The sequence below is a fragment of the Hylobates moloch genome, unplaced genomic scaffold (assembly GCF_009828535.3).
Source record: "Hylobates moloch isolate HMO894 unplaced genomic scaffold, HMol_V3 SCAFFOLD_8, whole genome shotgun sequence".
NCBI classification, from domain to species: domain Eukaryota; kingdom Metazoa; phylum Chordata; class Mammalia; order Primates; family Hylobatidae; genus Hylobates; species Hylobates moloch.
In genome coordinates this window covers 121,798,003-121,818,764 of record NW_026652283.1, presented here as the reverse complement: position 1 = coordinate 121,818,764, position 20,762 = coordinate 121,798,003, and the positions used below count along the sequence as shown (strand labels likewise).

General features: G+C 39.2%; 2 protein-coding genes across 9 annotated transcripts in view; one reads left to right on the top strand and one right to left on the bottom strand.

Moving 5' to 3' along the window:
• The window catches only part of MCPH1 (microcephalin 1), a 238,303-nt gene that overhangs the window by 83,564 nt on the left and 133,977 nt on the right, over nucleotides 1-20,762 (top strand). For all 7 annotated transcript variants that reach the window (XR_009214583.1, XM_058442965.1, XM_032162515.2 and 4 more), the window contains one exon: nucleotides 10,316-10,393. Coding sequence is in view for 6 of the 7 variants with exons in the window: in XM_058442965.1 (XP_058298948.1) it covers nucleotides 10,316-10,393 (78 nt within the window). In the remaining variant the exon portion in view is untranslated. The remainder of the gene's footprint in view (nucleotides 1-10,315; nucleotides 10,394-20,762) is intronic.
• ANGPT2 (angiopoietin 2) overlaps nucleotides 10,096-20,762 on the bottom strand; it is a 62,889-nt gene continuing 52,222 nt past the window's right edge. For both annotated transcript variants that reach the window (XM_032162516.2, XM_032162517.2), the window contains exons 8-9: nucleotides 18,853-18,983; nucleotides 10,096-13,716 (exon numbers count right to left, since the gene is read on the bottom strand). In XM_032162516.2, coding sequence (XP_032018407.1) covers nucleotides 13,556-13,716; nucleotides 18,853-18,983 — 292 coding nt within the window. In that variant the 3' untranslated portion in view covers nucleotides 10,096-13,555. The remainder of the gene's footprint in view (nucleotides 13,717-18,852; nucleotides 18,984-20,762) is intronic.

The window sequence follows — 20,762 nt, the reverse complement described above, 5'->3', positions numbered from 1 at the left end:
GTGACAGCTTTTGTCTGTGTGGCCTCTCAGCAAAGAGTGGATTGCAGGGAGGTAAGAACAGAGTAAGCAGCAGGAGGCAGCTAGGATCATCGAGGTGAACAATGACTGCGGCTGTGTCTGGAGGAGGGGTTGATCGGTGGGGAGGAGAGAGTAGGTCAGCGCGCTTCCTAGGAAGATCTAGTGGAATCTGTAACATGAGGTATGTGGGAATGGAGAAGTCAAGAAGACTCCCACCCAGATTTTTTCCTGGGGCAACTAACTATAGATAATGGTGCCATTTGCAGAATTAGGGAATTCTGGGGCAGAAAATTGTGTACAGGGTTTGGGTTATAATCAAAAATTGATGTAGGCATATTGGGTGTGAGATTCCTACTAGACATTCAAATAAAGATATCACATAGATTATATATATGTACATATATTCAGAGGAAAGGTTAACTATTCACTCCGGCCATGGTACCTGGAAGGGAGTGTAGAATGAAGAAAACAGTAAATTTAGGTTTGAGCTCTGGGCTGTGCCGCTATGCAGAACTCAGGGAGAAGGGGGAGGCGAGGGGACCCGGGAACGGCTAGCTAGCAACCTCGGGGAGACACCAGGGGAACATGTTATCAGTCAGAAGGAGGACTGTTTGAGGAAGGAAGGATGCTCAGCTGTGCTGAGTGCTGCTGGAAGGTGAATAGGAGGAGACAGAAGCCACTGTGTGATTTCATCAGGTGGATGTTGTCAGAGGCCTTGAAAAAAGCAAGTTGAATCCAATGACTAAGAGAGTTGAAGAATCAGTGGTACACAAAGCAGTGGAAGCACCAGGGTTATGTGTAATGGTGCCATTTGCTGAGTTAGGAATTATGATCAGATGTATTGCTGATACATTATTCCTAGACATACTGCTGCTGCTAGATCAGAGAGATTGGTTGTCAGCGAATGGGGCACTATGAAGTGTGACTTGAGCCTTCTCATGTTGCCAACTGCAACACAGATCATCATCCTGGTGCTTGGTGATGTGGTTGCATTATGGTGAGTTGAGTGTGGCCTTGGGAAGCATTTGAATCTGTTGGCTGAGTTATCAGGGAAAAAAAAATTTAAAAAGTAAACTAAGATTATGTATATTAATGAAAAAGTTGCTGTATTTGGCAAATACTTTAAATAGACAAGGCTAAAAACCAACAAGTTGAGAGGGTACTTGTTGCCACCCATCCTTTTCCAAATCATGGCCTTCACAGATCACACCGTTGGTCTTTTCTATTAACTTGGATCAACTGTGAAGTAACACAGGTCTTCATTGTAGAGCTCAGTTCCCCCACCTTTGCTTTATGACCGAGACCTCTAGGACCTGAACTTGGTCCATGCTGAACTACAGCACAAATTCCAAGCTTTGGCCATACCTAAAGGTGCACTGTAACCTTTGCAGTGTTCTGCCAGGCATCTGAATTTTCACTTTTGTTTCTGACGTCTCAATCATGCAGTTCTCACTGTAAATATTAAATAATAGCACAGAATATCTTAACTTCAGGTATTCATTGGAAAATTCAACCATGGTTTGATTTTATCTGTAACTTCAAAAACTGTCTTCAGCTGTCCATCCTTTAGATATCATTTAGATGTCCCTCAGGGACTTTGGGGACATTGTTAACAATCTATTATTTCAAGGCTTCTAAACTCTATCCCCAAGTTAAAATAGATTTCCAAGGAACATGCTACTTCTGTTACAGTCTGTGTGTAAGGACCCTCTAGGAATTTGGTTTTAGGGACAATGTTAGCTTTTGAAGAGCGCTGATGTACGAAATACTAGATTTGAGAACACTGTTTTACTTTTTTTCAAAGCTATAATTGACAACATTGTACATTTTGCCACCTGATACTTTTGATGTATGATCCACCTAATGCATTTCTCCTAAAATTAATTTCCAATGAATTGGATAGGAATTCCAAATGAAATGAATTTCATAGGAAAATTTCATACAGAAAATCTGTTAGGCTGTCCTTAACCAGAGAATGAGAATTATGTAATGCTGTTTTGTCAGCTAGAGTAACAGCTTGCCATAGGTTCATAATAGATCTATTTTTTAGTTCTTTTTCATGGGTTCTTGTTTCTGAAAGTTTCTCTGCCAGAATATTAAGGTTCTCCCTAACTTAATAATTTAACAAGCATTGCATATATTAATAATATAATATCAATAATTAGTGATGCTATTAATCATTAATAACAATTATTAATAATATTAATATTAAATACTTAATATTAAATTTTTAGAATTTTAAAATTTAAGATTAAAAAATAAAATTTGAAATTAAATATTTTATATTAAATTATCAAATAAAGTAATATTAATATTAATAACAATTACTTAATATAAAATTATTAACCTTTCATTATCAAATTATTGATTGACTTAAGTAATTAATTTAATTGATTAATTGATAATGATTATTGTTAAATTATTGTACTCTTGGGTAGTACAGAGACTGCATACTAAGCTTTGCCGTGTAAATACCATTGTCTGCTTCCTGGTTAGTGGCTCTAGGGAGGCTATGGCAGAGTCAAGTGCTTTTGTCCTTAACATGGTCCCGCTCCTCTTCTGTAGGCTTCCCACGATTTGCTATGCTACACATGTAATACCCGAGCCTCGGTAATTTATGGAGAGAAGAGGTTTCATTGGCTCACGTTTCTGCAGGATGTACAGGAAGCATAGTGGCTTCTGGGGAGGCCTCAGGAAAGTTTCAATCATCGCAGAAAGCGAAGCCGGGAAGTGGCCCCATCTTCCATGGGCGGAGCAGGAGGAAAGGGCGTGGCGGTGCTACACACTTTTAGACAACCACATCTCTTGAGAACTCATTCACTATGCAGTACCAAGGTGGGGTGAGGCTGAACCATTCATGAGAACTCTGCCCCCAGGATCCAGTCACCTCCCACCGGGCCCTACCTTCAACACTGGTGATTACAGTTCAACCTGAAATTTGGATGGGATCACAAATTCAAATTCTGTCAACACACACCACTGGATAGTTCTCTAAAGGCAGCGGAGACACATCTCCACTGAATGTTATGCAATTTCTTTCTTCGTGGTTTCTTTTGTTTGTTTTTGGAGACGGAGTCTTACTCTGTCGCCCAGGCTGGAGGGCAGTGGTATGATCTCGGCTCACTGCAACCTCCACCTACCAGGTTCCGGTGATTCTCCTGTCTCAGCCTCCCAAGTAGCTGGGATTAGCTGGAATTAACAGGCGCATGCCACCATGCCTGGCTCATTTTTTGTATTTTAGTAAAGACGTGGTTTCACCATGTTGCCCAGGCTGGAATCGAACTCCTGAGCTCAGGCAATCCCCCCCCCGCCCCCGGCCTCGGCCTCCCAAAGTGCTGGGCTTACAGGCGTAAGCCACCACTCCTGGCCCTGCAGTTTCTTTTGACTTTAGTTTTGCTGGGTAACAAAAAAAAAAGAAAGAATATACACAAATACTATTATTCACCATGTGTTTTCTTTTTATGTATTTCTAATATTCTGTTTATAGTTTATTGTAGTAGATCATTTATTTCTTTTTTTTTTTGAGACGGAGTCTCGCTCTGTCGCCCAGGCTGAAGTGCGGTGGCGCAATCTTGGCTCACTGCAAGCTCCGCCTCCCAGGTTCACGCCATTCTCCTGCCTCTGCCTCTCTGAGTAGCTGGGACTGCAGGCGCCTGCCACCACGCCCGGCTAATTTTTTTTTATTTTGAATAGAAACGGGGTTTCACCGTGGTCTCGATCTCCTGACCTCGTGATCCACCCGCCTCGGCCTCCCAAAGTGCTGGGATTACAAGTGTGAGCCACCGTGCCCGGCCGGATCATTTATTTCAAATACTAAATTGTAAACAGTAGTTTTGATAGTATTTTAGAGACAGCCATACACTCCCTGGCACAGGGAAGAACGTTTTAAAAATGTAAGTGTCCTCTTTAGTGGACACTGGTTAGTTATCAATTGCCAGTCCTTCAAGGGCAGAGAATGTGCCTGTGTGCTTACATAGCCCCAGGAGCTAGGACTGGACATGGAACTCAATCCTTATTTATTGAATGAATAAATGAGTAGATGGATGACCTGTTTTTTGTTTGTTTGTTTTTATCTCAGAATTTCTTCTTGCCCCTGATGAGTTAAAAATATGATATAAAAATTATGCATCAGCCTAAATTGCAAATCACCCATGTAGTTAATTTGTTTCTTGTTAAAATTCATTAATGTAAGTTGACCTGATGTTCATTTAAGAAAAACAACTTTGTAATTCAAACTCACAGAAAGATGAACAAAAAATAGTGATTACTCTTAGTAGCCGTAATACTTGGTTTATTGTCTGTGTTGGTAATAATTTCTGCTGTGTTTTCATACAGTGAAGTGATGTTTCTGCTATTTATTTTAGTTACATTGGAATTTGTTATATTTATTTCTTTGTTTTCCTTTTGATAAGAGAAGTACGCGCTTAGTTATTTATAAAGATGTTTGGACTTCACATGTGAGTACAGTGGTGACATGCTGGGTCGCCCTGGTCATTGCTTAGCTGTATTTATAAAGTGAATATTACTGAGCAGTTAAGCCTTAACATCTGAGAATCACCCATTTTCATTTTTGGAAACTGGAAAGAATTAGGTAGAATGCATGCAGAATAAATTGAACTTAAATGTTTGTGTTCAATTGAGCTGAGCTTTTCATAAGAATGTTCAAGCCTAGGTCAACATGCAGCTTGTTTTCCCTCTCACCACCTGGAATTCATTCTCTATCGGTCAATGTCTTTTAAAAGGGAAATGGGTTCTTAACTACATACTTTTAGTACTTTATTGCTTATCTTCCCTTTCTTGGTTAAATAGGCTGTGTTAGATATTTAGCTTCCTGCTCCTTTCTTTATGAGACAGGTACAGCAGTGCTTTTTAAAACCTTACTAATGTGTGGATCACCTGGGAGATCTTACTGAAGTGCAGATGCTGGTTCAGTGGGTCTGGGTCTGCTCAGGCTTGAGGTGAGGTCCAGGCTGCTGGTCCTGTGACCCAGCATTAGGTCCCCAGGATGCAAAATATGACAGGGGATGTGTCGTATTCGGGGGTGGAGATGAGACAGCATCCCAATGATGTTAGTCACATGGAACATTTAAAGATACGGAGCTGCTTTGTCAGTGTTTTACACATCGTCAACCTGTTAGTCAATACAGTAATCCTCTGTGGAAACTGTGGCTTGAACACTTTCAGTAAATTGCCCATGGTCATAGTGCTTGGAAACGGTAAATTTTTTTTTTTTTTTTTTTTTTTGAGGCAGAGTCTCGCTCTGTTGCCCAGACTGGAGTGCAGTGGCACGATCTTGGCTCACTGCAACCTGTCTCCCGGGTTCAAGCAATTCTTGTGCCTCAGCCTCTTGAGTAGCTGAGATTACAGGTGCATGCCACCACACCTGGCTAATTTTTATTTTTTGTAGAGACAGAGTTTCACCATATTGGCCAGGCTGGTCTCAAACTCCTGACCTCAAGTGATCCGCCCACCTTGGCCTCCCAAAGAACGGGGATTAGAGATGTGAGCCACTGCACCCTGCCAGAAATGGTGAATTTTGAATTTGAATTCAGCTCTTCCTCAATTCATAGCCCACATTCTTTCTAGCATCTACTTCCAAAGATAGCCTAGAGAATATTCTTTATCTTCTATAGCTGTGAACCTTGATATGGGCATTCTCTGACCGCCCATGTGTTTTGAAAAGATTAATGGATAAGGCAGTGGATTTTACTGCTAACCTTGCTACACCATAGCTGTGTAGCCTTCGGTGAGGCAGTTTCTTTATCTGTAAAAGAATGGAAAAATCACCTAAATAAAGTACTCAGTATACACTCAATAAATATTAAATACTGTTATTATTCAACAGGCATTTTTGACACTGATCACTAGCCTTCATTAAAAGCATAACTTGGATGAACCTTGAACACACTGAGTGAAAGGAGCCAGACACAAAAAGCACATATTGTATAATTCCTTTCAGACGGTACATCCAGAATAGGTAAATCCATAGAATAGAAAACTAATTAGAAGTTACCAGGGATGGAGGAGAGAGAGGGATGGGGAGTGATTACTTAACAGGTACAGGATGTTTTTCTGGGGTGATGAAAGCATTTTGAAACCAGGAAGAGATGCTGGTTGCACAGCATCATAATATGAAATGCCATTGAGTTGCACACTTTACAATGGTTAATTGTATATTATGCCAATTTCACCTCACTTAAAAAAAGTCATATATGGAAAATTGCTTTGTTAAGGCACCACTACAACTACTAAATAGGTTTGTATTTTTAAAAGAACTTTATGGAATTATAGGAAGGATTTCTTGATGTTATGAGATGTGTTGGAAATACAGAAGAATCGCTTATTTTGGAACAGATATTATTGCCTTGAAATTTTGCCAGTTCAAGCTGGTCTCTTCGGAAGACTAGACCTTCTTTATTTTCTGGCTTGAAAATGCTTTGGATGTAAGTACCCTATTATTTTGTTGTTAAAAATTATACTGTTGACACCCCCAATTTTTTCTCCCGAAGTTCAGTATAATCTAGAAATACCTTCATTGCTACACTATTTCATTAACTACTTGGGTGCTTTTTTAGTTGATAATGATGCATAATGTCTTCATGTGGCAGAAACATTCACCTTCCCCTTGTCATAAATCTGCAAAAAGATGGACATTGGTTTAAACCCAGTTGTTGAATTCTGTGCTTTTAACCAGTGTATTACACTGTCTAGTTGGGGAAGAATCACAAATCTTTTTCTTTCTTTAGAAAAATCCAAAACAGCATACAAACTAACAAACTCTCACAAATGTTGTTTGAGAAAATCAATTACCCTAACAACTAAGACAAAGGATCTATAAAATCTGATGAGAAAAATCTTTGTAATTTGATTTTTATAATTCTGTTAGCTTAAATTAGTAAAAAGTTAATAATTATTACTTTTGTTACTCTTATAATAAATAATGTGTTTCTACACCTTCCATAAACACCTACAACCACACTTTTTACCACAGTTGATGGAGTGAAGGGTGGACGGAGGAGATAGTGGCAAAAACACCCCAATCACCTTCATTGATTAAAGTAAAGATGTGTCTAACTTTACTCCTAAAGTATCATCCAGTAAAGTGGAATGTAAAACATACTTTTGAACCGTTTGAAATCAACTACATTCCTATGGCTTACGTCTGTGGGACAAGTTTCTAACTATCAGATTTGATTTTTAATTAATCAGTGGTATTTTATACCAGCAGTCGCCAACCTTTTTGGCACCAAGGGCCAGTTTTGTGAAAGACAATTTTTCCAGGGACTGGGGGTTTGGGAGGGTGAGGGAGGAATGGTTTTGGGATGATTCAAGCACATCACACTTATTGTGCACTTTATTTCTATTATTATTACATTGTAATATATAATGAAATAATTATACAACTCACCGTAATGTAAAATCAGTGGGAGCCCTGAGCTTGTTTTCTGCAACTAGACAGTCTCATCGGGGGATGACGAGAAACAGTGACAGATCATCAGGCATTAGATTCTCATAAGGAGCGTGCAACCTAGATCCCTCACCTGCACAGTTCACAATAGGGTTTGCACTTCTATGAGAATCTAATGCCACTGCTGATCTGACAGGAGGTGGAGCTCAGGTGGTAATTAAAGCAATGGGAAGTGGCTGTAAATACAGATTAAGCTTCCTTCGCTGGCTTACCCACCACTCACCTCCTGCTGTGTGGCCCGGTTCCTAATAGGCCATAGACTGGTACCAGGACCCCTGTTTTACACAACGTTGAGTCTTTTGTATGCAAAGAATATTGTTGACTTTCGCCACAGGGAAGTCCTCCCGCCTGCCTTCCCCCCCCCTTTTTCCTTGGCAGTTACATTCCCACAGGTATTCTTAGGACCACAACTGCAGGTGAATTTCACAATGTGGTGGGTGGTAAGCTCTGGTGGGCGGTATACTTGGATAAGGCTGGCTATTTCGAAATTTGGAATAAATTTAGTGTCATGACTAACAGTAATGTTGCCTATCAAAAACTGTGAATGTTAATAAATGTTTTCAACACAATCATTAATGCTTTCCAGTGAGTTAAACCAGCTTCGTGTTACAGTTGTATTTTCCATACCAGTAGGGAGTCATTATTAAATGGGGTGACGTTTTCCAGCCCAACTTAAAATCCCTCTTACAGATTGCCTTCCCCACCCCACCCCCAGTTTTCTCTCATCACTTATACATTGAAATAATTGCTTATTGCTTTCCCTCTTTAAATTTTTTTTGAGAAGTCAAAAATTGAGTACCTTGTTCAGTGTTTTTGCTTATGAAATGCTTTGTGAATTAATTTTGTTCTTAGCTGAAAAAAATTTCTTAGGCATTTAAGAAAATACTAATAAACTAGTTAATGAATAAAAAGTAATTTGATTGGTCCTGATTGGAAATGTAACATTTACCGATATTTAGCTATAATCCTTTTGATCACTCAGAAATTTGTAATTATTCTTTGAGAAATAAAAAGTTGAGAGGGCTGAGTGCAGTGGCTCACGCCTATAATCCCAACACGTTGAGAGGCCGAGGCAGGTGGATCACTTGAGTTCATGAGTTCAAGACCGGCCTGACCAACACTGTGAAACCCTGTCTCTACCAAAAAAAACAAAAAAACAGAAAAAAGAAAAAAATTAACCAGGCATTGTGATGTGCGCCTGTAGTCTCTGCCCTTCTTATAAGAAATATGTTGAGCCAACCTTTTGTTTTTAAGTTTGCTTATAGCCTTACCTGTGCTCTTTCAAAGTAGATTTTCACTAGTTTGAACATTCTATTAAGGTAGAGATGTGTTTAGCCAATGAAACTAGTAGAGCAAAATGTTTACACTGTATTTCTGATTTGATTATTTTAATACAACTGAATTAGTCTTTTCTCCTATCTCTATACAATATTAATTCTTGGGATGCCTATGTAAATTAATTAATTTTCTGACCAGAATTCTACTTTAGCCTCTTATGGTTTTAGTTTCTTAACATTTAGAAAGGGCTAAATTCAGAGGACATAAATTTTCTCCATGAGATTGTTTAAATTCAGTTGACATTTTAATGTGGATTATATTTGAACTTGAATGCCACACGCATTTTTAAGGCTGGTTCCTGGCTTCTGTTACTGGTACGTTGTATTTCTCACTGTACTATTCTTTTATGTTGCCTCTTGTCCAAAATGAACCTGATTTTAACCTTTCATTTTCTGGGCTAATTATATGAGTTTGCGAGGAGCCTCACATATTGTTAGTATATCTCCTTAAGTAACATGCATTGAGGCTGAGGTCGGCAGATCACTTGACGCCAGAAGTTCGAGACCGACCTGGCCAACACGGTGAAACCCAATCTCTACTACAAATACAAAAAATTTAGCCAGGTTTGGTGGGTGCCTGTGGTCCCAGCTACTCAAGAGGCTGAGGCAGGAGAATTGCTTGAACCTGGGAGGTGGAGGTTGCAGTGAGCCGAGATTACACCACTGCACTCCAGCCTGGATGACAGAGTGAGAGTTTGTCTCAAAAAATAAATAAATAAATAAATTAATTAATTAATTAAATAAAATAAACATGAATTATGTAATCCAGCTTTGTTATTTTAGCTCTAAACTTCTGGTGTATGGAGACAGATTTTCAGGGAGGTTGGTCCTGGAGTGGAGACGGCTGCAGAACCTCAAATATTACTGAATTAAAAAGGAAAAGATTGTATTGATCATTTTAAAGTGTGGGGATTCAAATACTAAGAGGATAATGATGATGATAATGATGATGATGAAAGCTTGTTTATGGGACATTTTACTCTTCCAAAGTCTGGGAAGGAATTTCAAGTGTATTCCGGGGACTTCTGAAAATATTAGCCAATGTTAGAAACAAAGTCACAAGCCAAAGGGATTGCTTTTCAATTTAGGCTTTGTGATCCATCTTCTTTTAATTCATTGTTTTAATTAATAAAAGTGTGGAATATTTACAGAGGACTGTTTATAAAACTTCACAAATTGGAAACTTGGAATAAAAAAATGTATATAATATTTCATATGTGTAAAAACAGGATGATGTTTAAATATTTGGCCTCATGAGAATAATGACTCAGATTTCTTGTTATCATGAGAGTTTTTCTCAATCAACTTTTTATTAATATTCGTAATATTTATGCAACATGAAGATTCTGAAGGGACTTTGTTGTTTGAGAACACATCTATTTCAGATCTGTGGAGTGTATCACTTCTTGCAGTGTCTTCAAAGTGACTCTTGGTTTATTACCTGCTAAGCCTAATAAATGTATAATAAATCTGCTTATTGTATCATTTGCAGGTACTGTGGTCTTTAGAATTGGGTCATTGGATTTCTGAGGAGCCGTTCGAACTGTCTAACCACTTCCCTGCAGCTCCTGTAAGTCAGATACTGTTTTATGATGGTTAATGCAATTTGGTGTTCTCAAGAAATTCTTATAAACATAAGGGTAGATTTAAGTTTTTATCAAGCACAATTGTGCCCATGATTAAAAAGACATTCACAGAACTTAACAGCTTTTATCAATTTATTTGTGAGAACAAATGTGAGAACGTGAGATCATTCTGCATAAAGTAGTGAGGAATGCAGTCCAAAGAAAATTTAATGATTAAAGTCCTCAGAATGGAGAAAAACAAAAATGAAAGAAGACTGAATTCTTGGGCAGGTAGTCTTATATCTTGCTTAATGTTTTTACTGTTAATAGAGATAGAACTGATAGGTATAAAAATTATGGCTTGCTGGTGCTGTGATAACAGTCTTTATATTTTTATAGCTTGCTTAATTCCACTTCAACTTTCAAATGCTTCATTGAAAAGTTCTGGGTCCTAATTTTTTTTAAGATTAAGTAATAATTAAGTGGGTAATTTAAAGTTTGCTTGGATACAGGATTGTGCACAAGTTGCCTTTCATGTTCAAAAATGTTAACTTGTTTGTGACAGTTTATTCATTCAAAAGATTAATAGATGAAAGGTAAATGGTGATTTTTATCTGCCACCAGTATTGTTATTTAGCTGTTTGAGTAGGCCATATGACTAAAACATAACAAGGAGTTGAACTATCTTCCCTGATCATGGTAGTTATCTAGGTTGTTGGGTTGTTTTGTTTTCATTTTTAAGATTACTGTTTGATTTCCTTTCAGCTTTATAAATGTTTTCTTAAGGAGAGAAAAAAGTTCCTCTCAGCAAAACTGTTTGTTTGAAATACCGTGTAAGGAATTGAAGTGTAAAGTAAAAACTCAAATTCCCCCCATTCTCGGTCATAAGAGATTATATATGATGCTCAATGACATCAAGAGATTTGTCCTTGAATTTTGTATCACCTGCCTGCATGGAGAATTGATATAAATTGTGTCGTTGCCAGTTTTTCCTGCATTAGCATTTCCCTGCCTAAGTATCCATCACTGTTGTCATTGAGATATCATAGAAACTTGTTGTTGTCTTTTGAGGCTGTGAAATTTTCTTATTTTCAGTTGTTTTTCAACCTGATACAAGGCCATGATACCATTGTTTAATTCATAAAACCTTCTTAAATATAAAGTAGATACAGTTCTAAGATAGGGAGGTTCTTGACTAGTTAAATAGTTGTTGGAAAAGTGCACCTTGGTGGAAATAAAACAGAGCCTTGACTTTGCCAGAGTCCATCATTGACTCCAAATATGTAGCAACACCTATGTGTTCTAAAACTGCGTCAAGGGGTGGGGAGAAGTTGGGGTAAAATAAACTAGATTTTAAAACGGAATAAAGAAAAAATAATGGTAGAACACTTTAAGGTAAAGACAGACATACAGTAGATGCTAGTTGCAGACTGGACTCTGAATTTCCTTGCAAATGACTCACAAAAGAATATATGAGAAATTGCCTTCAAATTATAAAGCTTTACACAAATGTTCATTAGTATTAATTGTAGTATGAACATTTCAAAAGGAGTTAAAACTCCAGGAGTTTATGGTTTTGTAGTCCTGATTATGAAGCTGTGTTCTCAAATTTTCTTTTCTTACTTTTTTTTTTTTTTTTTGAGATGGAGTCTTGCTCTGTTGCCTAGGCTGGAGTGCAGTGGTGCGATCTTGGCTCACTGCAGCCTCCGCCTCCCGGGTTCAAGCAATTCTTCCTGCCTCAGCCTCCCAAGTTGGGATTACAGGCGCCTGCCACCACGCCCAGCTAATTTTTGTATTATTTAGTAGAGACGGGGTTTCGCCATGTTGTCCAGGCTGGTCTTGAACTCCTGACCTCTCAGGTGATCTGCCCACCTTGCCTACCAATGTACTGGGATTACAGGTGTGAGCCACTGTGCCCAGCCCTGTGTTCTCAAATTTTCTGTAAATATTTAAATATGTTATGAACATCAGATTTTGTTTTTGCACTTTGAAACACCTTTTTTTTTTTTCAGTTTGCTGATTGACATAAAAAAATCTTACTAGTGTCAATTATTCTTTTCCTTAAGTAAATTTAAGGGTGAATCTTGAGACGTATAGCTTTGTAAATTTCTTAAATAGAAGGCTTTTCTTAACCACAAATTAAATTATAGCCTAGTTCTATAAAAATATATCTTACTAGAAAAGAAAACAGACCTCTGTTTTAGAATAGTGAGAAGATAGTAAAGTTTCTTTGTCATAGAATGAAATGTATAATTTTCCTCATCATTAAAAATAAAAAGTTTTCTTATCACAAGGCACAATTAGTTCTTTCAGAAACAAATTATAAAATTGTAAATATTATCATAAAAGTTAAACATAGGCATATCCCCTAATAAGTTATATTTAATTACTAAAAATACCTTCATATTTAACAATCAGGCAGAAAAAAATAGTACAATCTGCATATAAACTAAAATGGCACATGTTTCTGTTGATAATTTCAGAGGTCCTGGAAGTTTCCACCATATAAACTTGAAATAGGTATTTGAGCATTAACGTTAAGCTGTCAACATAAATGTAAATATGCTGTTTTTGAAATAAAAATTTAAAGCACCTAAGAGATGGAGTAAAAATGCACTAACTGTTTTTCCAGGTATTAATCTTCTAGTAACCTCTTCTCAGAATATCCCTGAATATGTCTTTTTATGGCTTAGATATTTTTTTCTTCCTTTTAATTGTGATAGTGATGGTGAATTCAGGACATATGGATATTTACACAGTGTATAAACAGTGCTCAGAAGAATGCAGTTCCAAGATGATCTGTATTATATAACATAAGTGTTCTGTTTTCCAGTTATTTACTGATAAACTTGCACATGACATTCTTGGTTGTGACAGCAGAGTCTGTAAATTGTCAGTCTGATTCTCAGCCTTGGGTTCATCTTTGCATAGGTGTTCTGTCTAATCACAATTATGGATGTTGAGGGTCTTGCTTTGGTCTGTTAAGTGATGCAAGTTTAAGTGATAAAGTTTACAGGCTGTGATGTGGAGCACGTGGGTCCCGTCAGCACCGAGCACATGCCCTCTGTGGTGGGAGAGGACACAGTGCGCAGCCGTGACTTTCAGTGCATTGGGCTTCAGTCTTTGAAAATAGTTCGAGACAGTCTTCCTCACGTGGACTTGGGTGTTTAGAAATCTGCTGGTCGGATCATCATGGTTGTGGCCTTGAGCGAATAGCCTGAGCCTTTCCAGTAGTACCACTTAATGCCGTTGAACTTATTTGTGTTCTGCCTTTGTGGATAGTACATTCCGTTCAAGTTGGAAGGACCACATGCATCAAACCACCAGCCTGTGAAAGTAAAACACAGAAGGAATTAGGAACTGGGTGATGCCAGCTGCCACCACGAAGACAGCAATACTCAGCTAAGGCAGGAGGCACATTGCAGGCATGTGGAGTAGGCACATGCAGATGATTGTGAGTATAGGATAGGCACTGGCAGAGGGATTGTTTTCCAGCCGTACACGCATGACATCACAGTTCCATTACTGCAAATGCTTTTACAAGCGTTCTTGCACCTTTTCCCTTGTGCCGTGTAGAGAGGCCTGAATTCTCCACAGTCGTATTTGGTGAGCCCACAGTGTGTACACACTTACAGCGGGAATAAGCAAACATCTGAGGCACAGTTGGAAAACTCTGCTGCAACCAGGATTACTTTCCAGTCCCAGCAACATGGTGGGCTGGACTCACTCAGGCTCCCCTTGCTCTATTAAATGATTTTTCTGATTGAAGTTTAACCCAAAATATTCAGTACTCAGTGGAGCTACATAAAAAGGAAGTCTCTATGTTTCAGAGACAAAAAGGAAATTTAAAGTGAGAGTGTGCTCTCACTGCGCTAGAGCCAGGGCAGGAGAGGTGTCCAGCACAGGGGCTGTGGGAGTGAAGCCCCATCTCCACCTTAATTTCTGGGCTTGGCCAAAAACAGGAGCATGCTGGGGTTTGTGAGAGAAAGAAACACAGTAGTCCCCCCGTATCTGCTGTTTTTGCTTTCTGCACTTTCAGATACCTGAAGTCAGCTGTGGCCCTAAATATTAAATGGAAGATTCTAGAAATATTCTCTAAGCAGGGGCCCGGCCCGGTGGCTCACGCCTGTAATCCCAGCACTTTGGGAGGCCGAGTTGGGTGGATCACGAGGTCAGGGGATTGAGACAATCCTGGCTAACACGGTGAAACCCTGTCTCTACTAAAAATACAAAAAATTAGCGGGGCCTGGTGGCAGGCACCTGTAGTCCCAGGTACTCAGGAGGATGAGGCAGGAGAATGGCGGGAACCCGGGAGGCGGAGCTTGCAGTGAGCCCAGCTCGCGCCACTGCACTCCAGCATGGGTGACAGAGTGAGACTCCAGCTCAAAAAAAAAAAAAAAAAGAAAGAATCTATAAACCTTAAATTGCATGCCGTTCTGAGTAACAGGATGAAATCTCCTGCTGTCTGCTTCATCCCTCCCAGAACATGAATGATCCCCTCTATCCAGTGGATCCACGCTGACTACATCCGGTCTCTTGATCACTTAGTAGCTGTCTTGGTTATTAGATCGATTGTCACAATATTACAGTGCTTATGTTCAAGTAACCTTTATTTTACTAAATAATGGCCCCCAAAGTGCAAGAGTGTTGATGCTGGCAATTCAGATATGTCAAAGAGAAGCTGTAAAGTGCTTCCTTTAAGTGAAAAGGTGAAAGTTCCTGACTTAATAAGGAGAGAGAAAAATCGTACACTAAGGGTGCTAAGATCTATGGAAGAACAAATCTTATATCCATGAAATTGGAAGCAATATGTTGTATATTATTCAGTTTTATTATTCTTAAGTCTCTTGTTGTAACTAGTTTACGCACTCAACTTTGTAAATATGTGTGAACGGGAAAACATATACACATAGGGTTTGATACTGTCTGTGGTTTCAGGCATTTGCTGGACATCTTGGAATGTTTCCCCTAAGGATAAGGGAGGACTGCTGTAACCTTGATTTTACATATATTAATCTGAATAAATCTCAAAAACACTGTGTTGGAGGGACACATACAGTATGATACTCCTTATATTAATTTTTAAAATAGAGAAAATAATTATGATTGATATCTCCATATGTAGGAAAATTAATAAAGTGAATTAACCTCCACCCAAGTGGCAGGTAGGGAATGGCACTGGCAGGTACTCTTTAGCCTTACCTGTAATGCGTTATTTCTTAAATAAAAACTCTATGCCAAAGAATATATATATATATATTCTATATATGCATATATAGAATATATATATATTCTTTATATATATATTCTATATATGCATATATAGAATATATATATTCTTTATATGCATATATAGAATATATATGTATATATAGAATTATATATGTATATATAGAATATATATGCTATATTCTATATATACATATATAAAAACTTATTCTTTATATATGTATATATAAAAACATACACATATTCTTTATATATGTGTATATATATAAAACATACATATTCTTTGTATATATATCAAGAAATACATATTCTTTATATATGTATATGTATAAAAACATATATATATTCTTTATATATATATATATATGTTGTGTTTACACATTGGCTTGTATTTCATCCAGGTTCCTACATTCTTTCCTGGTGGTAACAGCTCAGTGACTTCATTTGATTCAGGTGAATGCAGATTGGATGGAAGTTTGCGTGTTCTATTCAGAATCCTTCACATATTCAGGACTTTGACAGATTCATAGGTCAGTCCCTTCTGGAGCTTGTCTGACTAGAGAAGTTGCTGTCCATGCAAAATGGAGCTGCTCATTAGGCTGGTTCATTCATGGTCCAGACCACTGGCTGGAATTTGACTTCTTCACAGGCAAGACCACTCCACTTTCTCTCTTGGGCTGTTTTTCCTCTCCCCAGTCTCTTTCCAATTGCATTCTCAGCCCCTAAATCTTGATTTGAGTAAGTAAATATATTGTTTCCTTGGTTATTAATGCGATTCTCCTACTCTCCTGAGAAGCTCACCACATTTGGGTGGTCTAACAACCACAACCTTCTCCAGGAGAGAGCTGGGTCCAGCATGTGGGGGAAATGGTAGACAGGAAACAAAGCCCTAGGTATCTGTGGCTCCTCCACCCCACCCCTTTCCCTGCTGTTCAGCTTTAAAAAGGATGATTGTGCCAGGATGAGGGAAACAAGAAGCTTTTGCAAAATCAGTATGAGGGCTTTGCTCATTGGTGTAATAATGGTCAGTAGGGAGGACCCCTGTTACTAGATGGTAGTCATATTATCTCAGGAACCAGAGGATGGCTTTTTTTTTTTTTTTTTTTAATGAGGCCTGATTCTTTCAGCATCAAAGGCATGAAATTTAAAGACATGAAAATTACTGAATTTCATATTATTTTCATTACTAGATCCTCCTTTTGACTGTTAATGATGCTTTTTTTTTTTTTTTTTTAGACGGAGTCTCTCTCTTGTCGTCCAGGCTGGAGTGCAGTGGTGCGATCTTGGCCAATTGCAACCTCTGTCTCCCTGGTTCAAGAGATTTTCCTGCCCCAGCCTCCTGAGTAGCTGGGATTACAGGCGTGCGCCACCATGCCTGGCTAATTTTTGTATTTTTAGTAGAGATAGGGTTTTGCCATGTTGTCCAGGCTGGTCTCAAACTGCTGACCTCAGGTGATCCACCCGCCTTGGCCTGCCAAAGTGCTGGGATTACAAGTAGGGGCCACCATGCCCGGCACTGTTAATGATTCCTGTAGTGTAAATGCATCATAACTTGGGTCATCCATTTGTTTAATGTAGTAACTTTCATTTATAAAATATATTGACCATAGCTCTTCCCTTTGGTTTTCCTGGGTGAGTAACATATTAATTTTTGCAGATGTGATTTATGTTTTCTAGAAATTAAACCCTGCCAATTTTCCTGTTACTCTTTACATTCATGTTGCACTATTGGCAGACTTTTTGTTGCTACTTTAAATCTTTCAGTGTTTTTCAAGAAGTAACTCGACAGCATTTGTCAGACTTTTTTCTTGTCTCAGTCACGAAGTAGTGTTTGTTCCTGTCAGTGTATTTCTAAACTTTTAGCAAATTAGAAAAATAACACTTTCTTTTTTTTTTTTTTTGAGGTGAAGTCTCACTCTGTCCCCCAGGCTGGAATGCAGTGGCATGATCTTGGGTTACTGCAACCTCTGCCTCCCAGGTTCAAGCCATTCTCCTGCCTCAGCCTCCTGAGTAGGAGTAGCTGGGATTACAGGCGCCAGCCACCATGCCCCGGTAATTTTTGTATTTTTAGTAGAGATGGGGTTTCAACATGTTGGCCAGGCTGGTCTTGAACTCCTAACTTCAGGTGATCCGCCCTTCTTGGCCTCCCAAAGTGCTGGGATTACAGGCATGAGCCACCAGGCCCAGCCAGAAAAATAACATTTTGTAAAAGCTGATTCCTGTGTTGGAACTCTCAAATGTTTCTGAATACCAACCCATCTGTTTTAAGTGACTACTACAATGGTCTTTGGCTTGTGAGTGTGGTTTTCATTGTCTGTTTTACGGTAGTGTGATACCAAAAGTAGAAAACAAGAAAGGCCTTAAAGTAGAAGATGACTCATTTTAATTTGATTTCCAAAAAAAGGTTGGTTAACTCATTTGTGTTTATAGGTGTTTGCTATATATTAATGGAATCTTGTTTAAAAAGACAACTGGGACCGGGTGTGGTGGCTCACGCCTGTAATCTCAATACTTCTGGAGGTTCAGGCGGGTAGATCACTTGAGGTCAGCAGTTCGAGACCAGCCTGGCAAACATGGTGAAACCCTCCCTCTACTAAAAATACAAAATTAGCCGAGCGCAGTGGTGGACGCTTATAATCCCAGCACTGGGGAGGCTGAGGCAGGAGAATGGCTTGAGCCTGGGAGGCAGGGGTTGCAGTGAGCTGCGATCACACTCCTTTCTGGACAACAAGGTGAGACTCTGTCTCAAAATAAATAAACAACTGGAGACTGTGTCTCAAAGTAAATAAATAATAAATGACAACTGGAAATTCCTTGTTTGAACATTAAATTATTAGTTGGAAATATTTCTATAATCTATGTTACTGTTTTGGTTGCTACTTGGAATTTTTAACTTTTTAAATAAAGCAAAATGTAATTAAACCATCTCTCTAGTATCCAGCAAGCACAAACCCAGGAGAGCTTGCTAAGAATCAAATATCCCCTCTCCTTGCCAGGGCTGGGTCCTGAGGAGACAAAGTTGGCTTGCTGACAAGTCTAGCTCCATATCATATTCTCACTTACAACTTAGTCTAAAAAAAGTGAAAAACACATTTACGTATATCAAGCTAGTGTGTCTACGTATGAAATTGTGGACATCTTTACCAATCACAATTTGTAGTCCAAATTGCCAGCCTTTCCCTCTATGAAATCGTTCCTTGCCAATACAAATAGGAAGACAGAAAGTCATCCCTACCTCCTGTTAGCATTTGTGAACATTTGCAAATACATTTGTCGTTGTCTGCATCCTTTGTGCTAAAATCATTTCCTGGTTGGCTGATGCTGCTTATTTTGCCGGCTGTCCCTGTAAGTCCTTTAAGGTGAATCCTGTAAGCGTGCAAAGAAAAAAAAAACAAATTGGCTAAGGTCATTGATTTACCGTAGTGGAAAATTTTTTGTAATGAAGAATTCCATTCTACAGAAGCGTGTTCTGTACTCGTTAATGGACTAATGCATACTCTGGACAAAATATTTTGCACTGGTATAAACAGGAACCAACTTATCATCAAATCCTTCGGCAAAGAGGGATGTTTTCATGAAACCTTCAACACATATCACTTGCACAACTATCAGAAGCGACTGTAGAGCCCTGTAATTTATTTTCCTGCTGCTTTCAGATAAACAGAAGAGAAAGAAATGCAGCACCAGGGTCTTCCTCCCAGGTCTCCAGTCATCTTCCGTAGAGACGGAGTCCTGAGACAACGGGGCAGCCTCAAACATCATTTTCCGCAGGGGGGCCCGGGGGGATGGAGAATGCAGCAGTCAAGGAATGGCCACTGAGTTTGGGGAAGAAATTTACAGAACGGTGCTGAAAATAAATCCTTGTGGCTGCATCGCCTCATGTCTGTGTAGTAGGGTAATGTAATAACTTTTAGACATTGAGAAAGGAACAAATGTCAGAGTGAGTTAGACACTATTTACAATACAGACGATCCCTGACTTCCTATGGGGCTATGTTCTGCTAAGCCCACTGTATGTTGAAAATGTTGCATATTGAAAATGCATGGAATACCCCTGACCTTCGGAGCATCATAGCTCATCCCTAGCCTTCCTTAAATGTGCTCGGAACACTCACATTAGCCCACAGTCAGACGGAGCCATTTGGCGATGTGGTGCTTGCGGTGTCTGTTGTTCACCCTGGTGATGATAGGACTGACTGGGAGCTGTGGCTCGCTGCCACTGCCCAGCATCCCGAGTGAGCACTGTGCCACATGTCACTAGCCAGGGAAAGATCCAAATTTAAATCCCAAAGTGTCGTTTCTGCTGAATGTGTATCACCTTCACACCACCGTAAAGTCGGAAAATCTTAAGTTGAACCATTGTAAGTTGAATTGCAAAAATACGGCTTACATCTGTCATCTGTGTACCAGCAAGGCGCATATAAGGGAAGGGAGAAGACAATATTTTTGAGGTTGTTTTTTCTTTCTTTTTTTTTTTTAATTTTCCATAACTATGCTCAAGAGTTTCTGCTGCAAAGAAGCTCCTTGGCAGATGGTTCAGGACAGATGAGAGCAGGCATTCACGTAATGGGGTATGCCATGTTGGCACGTTGAGTCCTCATGTCCTGGTGGAGAAACAGGCACACGAAGATCCAGGCGAGGAGCCTACAAAGCAAATCCTGCGATGGTGGCAGGAGAAGTGTACTTGAAGCACCAAGATGATGCCCTTCTTTGTAAAACCTGCTAATGTTTGCTAGCTGCCACATTGGAATAATACAATTTTTAACAGTTTGTATTGGAAGAATACAAAGAAGAGCGAAAATGTTCTTTTAGTTCTACCTGCTGGTCGGGCCAGGCCGGGTGCTTACACCTGCATGCACCCTGGATGCTTATAACCACCCGCAGTGGTGGCCGCCATCTTTGTTTTGGCACTGAAAGTCACTGAGGTTCAGAGATGTAAACTTGTCCGAGGCCAGACTCTTAAGTCATGGAGGTAGGATTTGCACCAGATGCAGCAAACCCCTCTGCCATGTTTCAACACTGGTGCACACCTAAACAGAGATGTTTGTTGAAGAAGTTGTGAAAAGATGAGGGTGGGGCCATGTGATGTGGAGTTCCGTAAGTGTTGCTCCTAAGTGACTTCAGTATTAAGGCCGCCCTAGAAACT